The 15076-nt window shown below is 48.9% G+C and overlaps 1 protein-coding gene across 2 annotated transcripts in view; it reads right to left on the bottom strand.

Moving 5' to 3' along the window:
* Positions 1 to 15076, bottom strand: part of COL4A6 (collagen type IV alpha 6 chain) — a 447495-nt gene that overhangs the window by 106540 nt on the left and 325879 nt on the right. For both annotated transcript variants that reach the window (XM_073547638.1, XM_073547637.1), the window contains exons 9-12: positions 13639 to 13674; positions 4748 to 4810; positions 4382 to 4417; positions 4195 to 4236 (exon numbers count right to left, since the gene is read on the bottom strand). In XM_073547638.1, the coding sequence (XP_073403739.1) occupies positions 4195 to 4236; positions 4382 to 4417; positions 4748 to 4810; positions 13639 to 13674 (177 nt within the window). The remainder of the gene's footprint in view (positions 1 to 4194; positions 4237 to 4381; positions 4418 to 4747; positions 4811 to 13638; positions 13675 to 15076) is intronic.

The following is a 15076-nucleotide window of genomic DNA, read 5'->3' on the forward strand; positions in this document are numbered from 1 at the left end:
ATTGACGAACTCCTGAAACACAGTGGGAGGATTGTATTGGCCAAAGGGCATAACCAGGTACTCATAGTGACCGTCACGGGTGTTAAAAGCGGTCTTCCATTCATCGCCTGCACGGATGCGGATAAGATTGTAGGCTCCTCTGAGATCCAATTTGGAGAAAATCCACGCCCCTCTGAGACGATCAAACAATTTCGGGATGAATGGAAGAGGGTACGCGTTCTTGATAGTGATGTCGTTCAAGCCCCTATAGTCAATGCAAGGGCGCAGAGAACCGTCCATTTTGACGAAGAAAAAAACGGCTCCTGTGGGAGAGGAGGACTTCCGTATAAATCCTTTGGTGAGGTTCTCCCAGACGTACTCGGACATGGCTGAGGTTTCTGCGGGAGACAGTGGGTAGATCCTACCCCTTGGAGGGGTGGAACCAGGGATTAGATCGATTGGGCAGTTGAGAGACCGGTGCGGAGCAAGGATCTCCGCCTCCTTCTTGTCAAAGACGTCTGCGTAGGACCAATAGGCTGAGGGAAGTCCCGATAGCTCCGAAGGTGGGGATGCGGGAGCAGCAGGATGAATAGGTTTCAGGCACCGGCCTTGACACGAGTGTCCCCAGCGCAGTACCTCCCCGGACGACCAGTTGAGGACTGGCTGATGAGTCCGTAGCCACGGAAGGCCAAGCAGAATTGCGTGAGACAAATCAGCCAGCATGTAGAAGGCCACTCTTTCACGGTGGAGAGCGCCGACTTGCAAATCAACCTCCTCGGTGACCATGGTGATGGTTTCCTGCAGCGGTTTGCCGTCAACTGAAGAAATTAGTTGAGGATTCTTTAGGGTATCCACGGGAATTCGGTACTTGTCCACCTCTTCACACCGGATGAAGTTACCTGACGAGCCTGAATCCACGTAGGCCACCTCAGAGCCACGTCCCTGCCCCAAAAACAAAAGAACAGACATCGTGAGGGGTTGAGAGGAATCATTAACACCTAGGGAGGCCTCTCTTACCTGACCTAGGTGGAAGAGTTTCCCGGTCTCTCAGGACAAGTACGGATGAAATGCGAGGCTCCTCCACAATAGAGACATAGACCTTGCGCCCGCCTCTCTCTTTGACGCGACTCAGCCAAACTGACACGGTCAACCTGCATGGGTTCGGGAGGAGGAGTGTGGGCGGACCCAGCTGGCCGTGGATTAAAGGACCGATTCGCGGATGGGATTGGTCTGGTGGGTCTCCTGTCTCTAGCTGACTCCCGCGTGCGCTCCTGAAACCGGGGGTCTATGCGGGTGGCCAGGGAGATGAGGTCCTCGAGAGTGGTGGGGGTATCCCGACCCGCCAACTCATCTTTTATCCTGCCTGATAACCCACGCCAAAATGCTCCTACCAGTGCCACATTATTCCAACCTAATTCCGAGGACAGTGTGCGGAACCGGATGGCATACTGTCCAACAGTGAGGGCACCCTGGTGGAGGTTGAAAAGAGACTCAGTAAGGGAGGCTAAGCATCCTGGCTCATCAAACACCCTACGATAAGTATCCAAAAAGACCGGAATTTTTGAAACCACGGGATCATCCCTCTCCCAGAGAGGGTTTAGCCAAGACAGGGCCTCCCCCTCCAGATGAGACGTGATAAAGGCCACTTTGGCCCTATCGGAGGGATACTGATGAGGTAGCAGCTCAAAATGGAGGCTGCACTGATTTAAAAAACCCCTGCAGAGTTTGGGGTCACCGCTAAAGCGGGGTGGCTTGGCGAAACGAGGAGAAGGAAAAGCCACCGGATCGGGAGGGGAAGTAGATGCCGCGGAGGCGGATTGGAGTGCCACTAGGCGATTATCGACAGAGGCCATATAGGTTAAAATATGGGCCTGGATATCACGCTGCTGACCCAGCTCCTGCTGAAGAGTGGCCAGCTTTCCCGGATCGGCGGGCTGAAGGGCTGAGAGGCGCGAGTCCATGGATTTCATCATGGACATTATGCGCCCCTGGTTCTCCCACAGAAAAAGCAACTCCTTCTGAGTGGGAGAAGAGACACCAGCGGGGTCCATGGCCTGACCGTACTGTTAGCATGCCTGCTTGGCGAGGCAAGACTCCAAGAGTGGATCCTCTGGACCGTGGCACCGAGGGGTCCCCGGGTGAGCAGCCAGGTGCAACCGACCCCTATACAGGGACCGTTAGGAGCAGGCCCAGGGGTTCGGATGCAACGGCAGCCGGTACCAAGAGAGGTGGCTCGGAGAGACTGGAGTAGGACAACTGGAAGCAGGTACGGACAGCAGGACGGAGCAAGGCTGCAGGAAGAGAGAGGGCAACAGGATCAGGAAGGTAATGGAAGCAGACAGACAGGGAGCCTAGCGTGCAGGAATTAACACGATGGTCAGGCGCCCCATTATGGGAGGGCAGCCTGAAATACCCAGGGGCCGGCCCCCATTCGTCCGGCGGTGCTTCCGGGTCAGAGCACCGGCGGAGCATGAGAAGATGCAGGGAGACGCGGCCGCGGCCTATGGCGCATGCGCAAGGCCTGTAGTGACGTCACAGGCTGCGGGCCGATCAGAGGAGGACGCTGCGGCAGACGGGTGGAGGAGAGAGGCTGCGGCGCTGGAGCGAACCGGTGAATATGTGTGGGCGCAACGGGGGCATGACAGGTGTGACAGCGGCCTATCACGCTCCCTAATCAAAGTCATTTTATGTGTGTGTGTGTGTGTGTGTGTGTGTAGCCCATTCACTATCTCTATCTATCCTCCACTCCCTCAAGATGGCTGGACCATCACTGTAAATACACACCTGTACTTTGTATCTCACCCACCTCATTGTAGATTGTAAGCTCTCACGAGCAAGGTCGTCTTATTTTGCTTTAATTATTGTATTATTGTTAACTGTCACACCGCCACTGTATACTCACCCGGCCTCCACTCCCGCATTGCAGCCCCCCGTCTCTGCATGCAATGCGCATGCGCCATTGGCCGCGGCCGCGCCTCCCTCCTGTCACTTATGCTCCGGCAATGCCCTGACCCGGAAGCACCACCGGACCAATGGCAGTTCAGACAGGGGCATATCAGGCCGTCCTCCTTTGAGGAAGGTGCCTGATCGTTGTGTTTGCTAGCACACTAGGTCCTGCTTCCTCGTGTTCCTGTCGCAGTCTCTCGGTCCTGTACTCCGTGGTCTCTGCCGCAGTCTCTCAGTCCTGTACTCCGTGGTTCCTGCCGCAGTCTCTCAGTCCTGTACTCCGTGGTTCCTGCCGCAGTCTCTCAGTCCTGTACTCCATGGTTCCTGCTCCATCCTGCTATCTATGCTCCAGCCCTGCTGTCCTACTCCAGTCCTGCCTCCCGTGTTCCTGCTCCGTCCTGCTATCTATGCTCCAGCCCTGCAGTCCTACTCCAGTCCTGCCTCCTACAGACTCATGCTCCTACTCCAGTCCACTCTGAGCTGCCCCTCTCGATACCAGCTATCATGGTACCCGAACCCCTGGGCCTGCTCCTAACTATCCCTGTATAGGGGTCGGCTCCACCTGGCAGCTCGGCCGTGGCCCCTCGTTGCCACGATCCAGGGGGTCCATGCCTGGAGATTATCCTCACCCGACCAGCCGTGGTAACATTAACGCTGTTAATTACGACTGTTGTGTTTGAAACTGTTAAATTGTAAAGCGCTGCGGAATATGTTGGCTCTATATAAATAAATATTATTATTATTCAGGTAGACTCCGCTTGAAAAAGTGATAAGAAAATGCTACGAAGAATGAACATATGCACACAGTAATGTCAAAATGACTTGCTCTCCATATGTTCAATCTTTCTTAGGTCACTTCTTTTACCCGATTCAGACTTCAAAAGCCATAAAATGGCTAAAAATGCAATCTGTCCTTTCTTCAAGAATTTTATATACAAAATTTCTAAAATATAAATATTGGCTGCTGAGCCGATGCAAAATACGTTCAAAGAGATATCACAAAATACATGCAAGAGAAAACACTGCCGACGTTTTCCTGAAGCGTCTTTGCCTTGGAGTACTCGACGGGTATCACTGTCCCTAAAACACGCTGCGTGCATGTACCCTAAGAGTGCCTTTATAGATAAATACTATGGGAAACCTCAGTTGGGCAATTTATCCTAAATTCCACACTCATTCATTGTATGTCCTCAATTACAATAAAACCTAACATTGTAATAACAAACTATCTTACTAATAAATCTTTGATATTGACATCATGTTACTTACTTTTTCTCCTGTCTCGCCTTGATAGCCAACTCCCATGTGACCCTGAAAGTGAAGCCACAAAAACTCTTAGGGTAAATATAAAAAATCCTGATAAATATCATCCAATCAGAAATATCTGATCGTTTATGGATGATCTATTTTGAGTAGACATTTAGTAATAAGAATAGTAATAAACATGGTAACTTACTTTTGGACCTGTTACGCCAGGCGCCCCAGGTGGACCCTAGAGGAAAGTTGAATAACACTCAAATTATTTATGTGTATACTTGTTTTATACTGGATTGATGTTACGTACAATATTTATCTGCTATTTTTCATCATTCTGAGTTTTAATTCTATCTAGAAAAGTTACTGATACTTCTACAATAGGACATATAATTACAAATTGGAATACATTTTTGTTATTTTAGAGAATAGTAATGTGCTTCTGTGTCAGATGTGCATCCATCGCTATGTAAAATAGTTGGATGCAATATGTAGATTCATACAGTATAGCAAAAAATAAGTCTCACATGCAAACAGAATAAAAATGGCATTTTAACATTTTACTTACTGGTAAACCCGGTGACCCAGCTGGCCCTGTTAGACCTTGAGTCCCAGGAGGTCCCCGTGGGCCCTGTAATAATGATATTCATGTATATTCCTACCAATGAACAACTTTCAGTCATGTAACATATACATTCTAACAGTGACTTACCTACCAGGTTCACCTTTTCCTATTTTGTGCTTAAACGTTTAGGTAAGTTAGGGCTCAAATAGATGTCTGTGAGCTTTGGACCGATTATGGACCGCAATGCACATACAGTCAGTCCGCAACTGGAGCATGATAGCGTCATGTAATTCTATGAGGTTGTCACACTCAGGTTGGGAGAACCCCAACCAGTCTGTGCATTGCAGTCCATAACTGGACAGAGATCCACAGACATCTGAATAAGCCCTAAATGGTGGAGGGAATCACCTACTTCTCAGCAAATTAGTAAAACCTTGAATCCAATGTCTGATCAATCATAGAGAAAAAGGTGCTCCAGAAACCTCAGGAGGAACTAGGAATTGTGAGTCTAATCTTTCTAAATTACTACACATAAACATAAAAGTGACAGAAAAATGCAAAAGTGAGATTTTTGGTACTTACCGTAAAATCTCTTTCTTGGAGCCTTCATTGGGGGACACAGGTTACCATGGGGTGTATGCTACTGTCGCTAGGAGGCTGACACTATGCAAATAAGAAAAAGTTAGCTCCTCCCCAGCAGTATACACCTACCGACAGGCCCAAATTACCTCAGTTGGTGCAAAAGCAGTATAAGGAGCTACTATAAGAACTCAACCGTAAGAACTCAACCTATGTACCAACCAAAACAACGGCACATTGGCCAACATGGTACAACATTAAGGGAGGGTGCTGTGTCCCGCAATGAAGGCTCCAAGAAAGAGATTTTACGGTAAGTACCAAAAATCTCACTTTCTTTCTAGCTTCATTTGGGGGACACAGGTTACCATGGGACGTCCAAAAGCAGTCCCAAGGGTGGGAAATAAATGCTGAGAGAAGGGTACTTAGGTCGGCCGGTGAGAGATCGCCACCTGCAGTATCTTCCTACCCAAGCCTGCATCAGCAGAGGCGTGAGTATCTACCTTGTAAAATCTCACAAAGGTATTGGCCAGGTAGCAGCTTTGCAGACTTGCAAGGACGAAGCCTGGTGAGGAATGGCCCAGGAAGCTCCCACAGCCCGGGTAGAGTGAGCCCTCACCCCCGGAGGAGGCTGTTTGTCCTGGACACGGTATGTTTCCAGAACCGCTGAACGAATCCAACGAGCAATGGTGAATTTGGAGGCTGGAAATCCTTTCCGACGACCTTCAGAGACGACAAACAGGGAATCGGACTGACGGAAGGAAGCAGTCCTAGCAAGGTAGATTCGAATAGCCCTGACCAAGTCCAACTTGTGAAGAGATCTCTCAAAGGGATGAGCTGGAGAGGGACAGAGAGAGGGGAGGACAATGTCCTCATTGATGTGAAAGGCAGAGACTACCTTTGGCAGAAAGGCAGGAACCAGTCTAAGGACTACCTTGTCCTGGTGCAAAACTAGGAAAGGGGAACGGCAGGACAATGCTGCCAACTCTGAGACCCTCCTAATCGAGGTGATGGCGACAAGGAAGGCGACTTTCCACGAGAGGAGGGAAAAAGAAATATCCTGAATCGGCTCAGAAGGCACATGTTGGAGGGCGCCCAAAACAAGATTCAGATCCCATGGGTCGACCGGAGACTGGTAAGGAGGCGCTATGTGAGCGACGCCCTGAAGAAAAGTATTCACCTGGGGTAGAGAAGCCAGATCCCTTTGAAAGAGGATAGCCAGAGCGGACACCTGACCCTTTAAGGTACTGAGGGAAAGGCCGGAGTTGAGACCCGTCTGCAGAAAACCCAGAACGGAGGGGAGAGAAAAGGTCATAGGAAACAAACTGTTGATCTCACACCACCGAAAGAAGGCTGTCCAACATCTGTGATAGATGCGTGATGACGCTGGCTTCTTTGCCTTAATCATGGTCTGGATGACCTTGTGGGAAAAACCTGAGTCCCTCAGTACCACGGCCTCAACGGCCATGCCATTAAATTCAGAGACCGAGAATTCGGGTGGAAGAGGGGCCCTTGCGATAGATGGTCTGGACGGTCTGGTAGCCTCCAGGGGACGTCGGAGAGCATGTTCACTAGCTCCTGATACCAGGCCCTCCGTGGCCAGTCCGGAACTACTAACAGAACGGGGACCCCTTCTGCCTTTATATTTTTTACGATTCTTGGGATCAGGGGAAGGGGTGGGAACAGAAAAGGCAAGCGAAACTGGGACCACGGGATCACAAGAGCGTCGCAACCGGCGGCCATCGGATCCCGAGACCTGGCTACGTATCGCGGAACCTTGTGGTTTGTTCGAGACGCCATGAGGTCGACATCCGGAACGCCCCACCTCAGACAAATTTGGTGGAAGACGGCGGGGTTGAGAGACCACTCGCCTGACACAAGCCCTTGACGGCTCAGGAAATCGGCTTCCCAGTTGTCCACTCCTGGAATGTGGACGGCTGATATGGCGGGGACATGGCTTTCTGCCCAACGCAGAATCTTCGCAACCTCCAGCATGATCTGCTTGCTGCGAGTTCCGCCTTGGTGATTTATGTACGCCACGGCCGTGGCGTTGTTCGACTGGATGCGGACCGGCTTCCCCGCGAGGAAGGACTGCCAGCGGATGAGGGCACGAAAGATTGCCCTGATCTCCAAGAGATTGATTGGGAGGAGAGCTTCCTGAGCATCCCAGCGGCCCTGCGCTGTCAGATGGAGAAAAACCACTCCCCAACCCAGGAGACTAGCATCGGTGGTGATGACCTGCCATCGAATGGGAAGGAAGGATCTCCCACGTAGGAACGAGTTGGGAAGCATCCACCAAGTTAGGGATTGCCTCACGTTGAGAGGCAGAAGCATTGGACGGTCCAGGGAGATCGTTGTCTTGTCACAAGCAGACAGGAGGGCCTGCTGGAGAGGGCGGGAGTGAAACTTGGCATACGGCACTAACGTCCTTTTGGGGGCAAAGAAAATTCTATTTTGTAGTGTGATGTGATAATCTCCCTGACCCAGGCGTCGTCGACCATCGCCATCCAAGTTTCCTTGAAAAGAAGAAGACTGCTTCTCACCCTGGAAAGATTCCCAGGTGGGGGTGACCCATCATTTAGAGGAAAATCTGTGGCCGCAAGAACTGGAGGACTTAGAGGGGCGGCTTCCAGACCTCCAGCGAGGGGCAGGTTTGAAGGAAGGTTTCCTTCTTTCTCCCTGTGCGGAAGAACGGTCCTGCTGAGAGGATTCATCTGATGAAGAGAAAGGCCGAAAAGACTGGAGGCCCTTTCTGTTGAAAGGGCGTCTTGGCCTGGATTGGGGCAGAGAAGTACTCTTGCCTCCGGTAGCATCCGAGATGATCTGGTCTAGCTCAGCCCCAAAGAGCCTGGCGCCCTGGAAAGGTAGGCCAGTGAGAGATTTTTTGGAGGCCAGATCTGCGTTCTACGCCTTCAACCAAAGGATGCGGCGAATAGCAACAATATTGCTGTTTGCTCTTGCTGAGCAAGCAGCATCCAGGGAGGCATTCAACAAGTATTTACCCGCATGGGCAATTTGGTCTGCCAAATCTGCTAGCCCTGGTGTGGGAGCTGCCGCCACAATGCCTCGACGAAGTATCTTGGCCCAGGTGGATATTGCTTTCGCCACCCATGAGGAGGCAAAGTTTGGGCAAAAAGAAGCACCTGACGCCTCAAAGGCTGATTTGGCTAGAGACTCGATCTGTCTGTCCGTAGCATCCTTGAGGGACGCCGCATCGGGAATGAACAGGACTGTGTGAGATGCTAAGTGTGAAACCGGCGGGTCCACCTTGGGAGATTCTGACCATTTGCTGACAAGGTCAGGAATAAAGGATGTCCAGACGTTTTCCTTCCCGGGAAGCGCTTCCCGGGATGTTCCCAGTGTCTAAAGGTAGTGACCTCAAACTCGTGATTGGGAAAAAGCTTGGAAGGACGTTTTACCCGTTTGAATGAAACGGATTGATCTTGAGCAGTAGCATTTTCCTCCTTTATTTCGAGTGTTTGAATAATAGCCGAAATAAGGCTATCTACCATGTCCGGCGTTCTAGAGGTGTGATCTGCATCAGAGTCAGACTCTGACAAAGAGGCTATGTCTGACCCGACGTCCGCCTCCGAGGAGGGTGAACAGGCAGAAAGGGGCACTCGTGGTGCTGTTGAATCTGGGGAAGAGCTAGACAGAGTCTGCTTCCTAGACCTTTCCCCTGATCTGTCCCTGTGGAGGTCGTGGTCAGGTGCGTGCGAATCACCGTGAGAGGTGTTCGGAGCGCTGATGGCGGTAGAGAGATGCGGCATACGTTCTAGGACCTGTACCAGGGATTGTGATATTTTGATGAGGTATGATACGGACTGAGACATGGCAACAGACAGACCTGATACCGACTGGGACATGGCAACAGCCCACTCCGGAGGTGGGGGAGTGCTCTCATCCAAGGCGATAGAGGTGTCCTGAGGGGCAGAAGGACTGCAGGACGGGCAGAAAGGAGACGGCTGGCCTGAAGCCCACTTTCAAGCGTAGTGAACTACCGTAGGGATATAGCCAGAGGCCCCTGCAGGGTTGGGCATAGGTAGAGCGTATGTGAAGACTGCAGCAGGATGCTATGGAGGCGATACTGCTTTGGGGGGCTAACCGATGGCCAGGGGAGAGGAAAGCAGAGCCTACCAGACACCCAGTGATGCAGCAGCAGTAGCGCAGGTAGCCGTGTCCCCCGCCGGAACTCTGAACAGGAGTCCGGTATTGAGTCCCTCGGGAGAGAGAAGACGCTGCAGGAGCACAAGATGGAGGTTGTGCACTCTGAGCCACGAGACACGCTGAACGGTGGGCGGGGTAAACAACTTAGGGACCCCCTATTATTGGCCAGCCAGGCCGAGCACGCTGAAAAAGAAGGGGGCGTGCCCGGCCGAAGAAACTGAAAGCAGCGTTCCGATAGGCTGTAAAAAAGCCGGACAGCGCGCGCTATATGAAAAAGGCACGGAATTTAAAAGTGAGGAAGAAGCAGGAGCTGCAGGGGCATACCGGTGGGTGCTGCAGGGTTTTAGCTTCGGGGGGGGGGGGGAACTACTACCTGCTTCTTGATCCGGCTCCTCTTCATGGCTGAGGATGACATCAGGAGCCCTCTGGATGGAGAGGGTCCTGGGAGTAAGATCCTCCTTCCTACACCGTCACCTGACGGTGCAGAAGACGGTGTCACCCCTTAGGAATAAGGGGGAAGGCCACTACCGGTGAGGAGGGCATAAGGCTAGGACTGGCCACTGAGAGTCGCCCTGAAACACCCCGACGGGGGACAGGGACAAAGTCCTGCCAGCGGGTCTGAGAGTGGGCAATGTGAGTGACACCACACTGCTCTCTCGGTCGCTTAAATGTGGGAAAAAAGGGTGAGAAATCTGCACTCTGTCATCCGAAGAGCTGTATCTGAAAAATAAAGGTGAAATGATTAATAAAGACATACAAAACCTGTAAGGAAAAAACACTGCGGATCTGGTGTTAGATCCAGGTCCGCCTCCTTCAGACATTAAGCAAAAACTGAGGTAATTTAGGCCTGTCGGTAGGTGTATACTGCTGGGGAAGAGCTAACTTTTTCTTATTTGCATAGTGTCAGCCCCCTAGCGACAGCAGCATACATCCCATGGTAACCTGTGTCCCCCAATGAAGCGAGAAAGAAAAGTTTTTTCTAACAACACAGCAATAATGAATGAAAATAATACATGAGAAATTTAAGTAACAAATATTTTACACTAGCCTCGGCTCATAACTCACATATGTTGAAAGAATATGTGAGAGACTCCATGCAGTGGGCTCCTTCATAAAATATGTACAGTATGTTTGAAGGCGTTGCTTGGGACTTCACTATACATTTGATTAGGAGATACAATGTAACATACGCGGCAGCAGCCACTAAATGTAAGGGGCTGCTGTGTTCTGCTTCATACATTACATGTATCTGGTACCTACCAAAGCAGATAACAGCTGATAGGTTGGGGTGCCAGGTGTTGGAACTCCACCGATCTGATATTGATAACCCCCGTCGGTCTAAGTATTGATGATGTACCTTACACATAAGTCAGTCAGTCATCAGTATTTAAGTCCAATAAGCAAGTCCTTCACAAGCCGTTTAATTGTTTTTTTCCCCTAATTTCTCTTTATAATACTGAAGAGCTGTATGCAGCCAAATAGACAGGACACATTTTGGTTTTGTTCAAGTGTAATGTAACCCTAATGACAAATTTTGTATGTAAATCAGGAGCTTTTATGGCATGCACGCGAAACGTACATCAGTAACATAATGCAAACCTAGCTTTATGGAAAATGATGCATTCAAGCTGTACATTTATATTACTGTGACCACCTAAATGTATGTCGTTAGTATATATACAGTGGGTATTGAAAGTATTCAGACCCCCTTTAAATTTTTCACTCTTTGTTTCACTGCAGTCATTTGGTAAATACAAAACAGTTCTTTTTTTCTCATTAATGTACACATCTTGACTGAAAAAAACTGAAATGTAGAAATTTTTGCAAGTTTATTAAAAAAGAAAAACTGAAATATCACATGGTCATAAGTATTCAGACCCTTTGTTCAGACATTCCTATTTAAGTTACATGCTGTCCATTTCCTTGTGATCGTCCTTGAGATGGTTCTTCTCCTTCATTGGAGTCCAGCTGTGTTTAATTAAACTGATAGGACTTGATTTGTAAATGCACACACCTGTCTATATAAGACCTCACAGTTCACAGTGCATGTCAGACCAAATGAGAATAATGAGGTCAAAGGAACTGGCCAAGGAGCTCAGAGACAGAATTGTGGCAAGACACAGATCTGGCCAAGACTACAAAAGAATTTCTGCAGTACTCAAGGTTCCTAAAGGCCCCGTCACACATGACGATTTACCAGCGATCCCGACAACGATATCAATGTGTCAGGATCGCTGGTAAGTCGCTATGTGATCGCTGGTGAGCTGTCAAACAGACAGCTTCACCAGTGATTAGCACAGCGATGCCGAGCGCGCAGCATCGCTGTGTTCTGTTAGTTACCAGCGCGCTGATGCAGGCACCTGGTAACTAACGTACACATTGGGTATCCAAGGGACGTGCGTCCCTTGGATACCCGATGTGTACGTTAGTTACCAGGTACCTGCATCAGCGCGCTGGGTAACTAACTAACTGAACGATCCTCCCACAATCCTCCGCGCACTGCAGGGGGCATCCATTCTTGGGGGTGGGGGTGTATAGCACAGGCTGGTGCTATACACCCGAGGGAGCAGAAGTCACAGCCTGCCCGCCAGGCCTGCATCAGTGCACTTGGTAACTAATGTACACATCGGGTATCCAAGGGACGCATGTCCCTTGGATACCCGATGTGTACATTAGTTACCAGCTGATCGCTGGGCTCCCACCGGTCACACGCAGCGATGCGTGCTGGCCAGCGGGAGCCCAGCGACCAAAAAAATGTCCTGGGCTTTCCTGCAGCGATCAGCAATACCGGCAGGGGGGCCGGTCACTGATCGCTGTCACACACAGCGATCTCGCTGGTGAGATCGCTGTTGTGTCACAAAACTTGTGACTCAGCAGCGATCTCGCTAGCGAGATCGCTATCTGTGACTGGGCCTTAAGAGCACCGTGGCCTTCATAATCCTTAAATGGAAGAAGTTTGGGAAGAAGTCTTCCTGGACCTAGCCGTCCAGCCAAACTGAGCAATCGTGGGAGAAGAGCCTTGGTGAGAGAGGTAAAGAAGAACCCCAAGATCACTGTGGCTGAGCTCCACAAATGCAGTAGGTAGATGGAGAAAGTTCCACAAAGTCAACTATCACTGCAGCCCTCATCAGTCGGGCCTTTATGGCAGAGTGGCCCAACGGAAGCCTTTCCCTAATGCAAGACATATGAAAGCCCACATAGAGTTTGCTAAAAAACACATGAAGGACTCCCAGACTATGAGAAATAAGATTCTCTGGTCTGATGAGATGAAGATAGACCTTTTTGGTGATAATTCTAAGCGGTATGTGAAGAGAAAACCAGGCACTGCTCATCACCTGCCCAATACAATCCCAACAGTGAAACATGGTGGAGGCAGCATCATGCCAAGGGGTGTTTTTCAGCTGCAGGGACAGGACGACTGATTGCAATTGAATGAAACATGAATACAGCCAAGTACAGAGATATCATGGATGAAAACCTCTTCCAGAGTTCTCTGGACCTCAGATTTGGCCAAAGGTTCACCTTCCAACAAGACAATGACCCGAAGCACACAGATAAAATAACAAAGGATTGACTTCAGAACAACTCTGTGACCATTCTTGACTGGCCCAGCTACAGCCCTCATGTAAACCCAATTGAGCATCTCTAAAGAGACCTGAAAATGGCTGTCTACCAACGTTCACCATCCAACCTGAAGGAACTGGAGAGGATCTGCAAGGAAGAATGGCAGAGGATCCCCAAATCCAGGTGTGAAAAACTTGTTGCATCAGTCCCAAAAAGACTCATGGCCGTACTAGCCCAAAAGGGTGCTTCTACTCAATACTGAGCAAAGGGTCTGAATATTTATGACCATGTGACATTTGTTTTTCTTTTTTAACAAATGTGCAAAAACTTCTACATTACTGTTCTTTTCAGTCAAGATGGGGTTCAGAGTGTACATTAATGAGAAAAAAAAGAAAGAACTTTTTTCAATTTATCAAATGGCTGCAATGAAACAGAGTGAAATATTTAAAGGGGTCTGAATACTTTCCGTACCCACTGTATGTACATATCTAGGTGTTGTTTGTATATGATTTGTAATGTACACAGATCTAGGATTATCCAAATGCCAAAAAGCAAGATAAAAATGTTTCAAAAATACATATACTTACAGAAAGACCATCGTTTCCATTCAGTCCATCATCACCCTAAAACAATAGAAAAGCACACTATTAGTACAAAAGTGACTATATATCATCCTGAGTCATAATGAAAAACATGTTCAAAAATATGTTGTCATAGCTAGTGATGAGCGAGTATACTCGTGGCTTGGGTTTTCCCGAGCATGCTCGGTTAGGCCTGTTTCACACTTCAGTTTCTCTGTGTCAGTTAAAAGCCGCCAAAATGGAGGAAAGCGGATCTGATGTGAACGGATGCCACCGGACCGTTTTTTTTGACGGATCCGCCGAATGAAGAATTTTAAAGGAACCGCTGGCCGGGAAGGAGAGAGAAAGAGAGAGAGAGAAAGAGAGAGAGAGAAAGACAGAGAGAGAAAGAGAGAGAGAGAGAACAAAAACGTTGCATGGTCCGTCCAGGCATCTCGGCGGATGCAAAAAAAATTGACGGATCCGCAAAAAAACGGATCCAACGGATGGCCATCCGTCAAGATCCGCCGGTAATGATGCAAATCAATGGGGAAAAAACGGATCCGCCAAAAGAAATGGTGGATCCGTTTTTTTGCAAAAATGGCGGATTTTGACTGATGGTCAAAAACGGAAGTGTGAAACAGGCCTTATCCTCCGAGTATTTTGGCGTGCTCGGAGATTTAGTTTCTGTCGATGCAGCTGCATGATTTATGGCTGCTGGCCAGCCAGAATACACGTGGGAATTCCCTAACAAACAGGCAATCCCCACATTTATTCAGCCTGTCCAGCAGCCACAAATCATGCAGCTGCATCGACAGAAACTAAATCTCCGAGCACGCCAAAACACTCGGAGGACACCCGAACATGCTCGGGAATACCCAAGCAACGAGTATACTCGCTCATCACTAGTCACAACGTGTAAAAGAAAGGACTTTCCACCTTTCTGTGTGTTTGGTTAAACACATATTCAAAGGAGTTGTCAAGGTTTAAAAAAGTGTCTGTTTGGTTTTCTCACAAATAAAAATGCTACTTTTATCCCTGAGTTGTATCTGAAAAGCTACAATACCAGGTGCAACCAAGGACGGAGGTGAAATAGATTTTAAAGTGACTCCATTGTGAATGCCTCCTTCGGGGATCTGTCAGGGTTTCCAGTGAAATCTTGTTTTTCTGAGAATTATCACAGAAGCTTTGACAGTGCTAAGTGGAGAGCACTGCGTGTGTGTGTATGTGAATCTAGCCTAAAAGTGACTAAAAGTCTAGAGTGACTTACGTGTTCTTAGGATGTTCTCTATACTTGCTGTTATCACTACAAAGTTTACTAATCAAATAAGTTATAAAAAAAAAAGCATTCAAATAGCATAGTAGTGTGTAATTATGTCCTCTGTCATTTTCTTCATCCCTAATTTACTACTGTAGAAGAAAATATTACTTGTTTAAATGCATCCTGCAATTAGTCCTTTCCCTG

Source organism: Dendrobates tinctorius, unplaced genomic scaffold, assembly GCF_039654945.1.
Source record: "Dendrobates tinctorius isolate UK_male_01 unplaced genomic scaffold, ASM3965494v1 ptg000154l, whole genome shotgun sequence".
In the NCBI taxonomy this organism is placed as follows: Eukaryota; Metazoa; Chordata; class Amphibia; order Anura; family Dendrobatidae; genus Dendrobates; species Dendrobates tinctorius.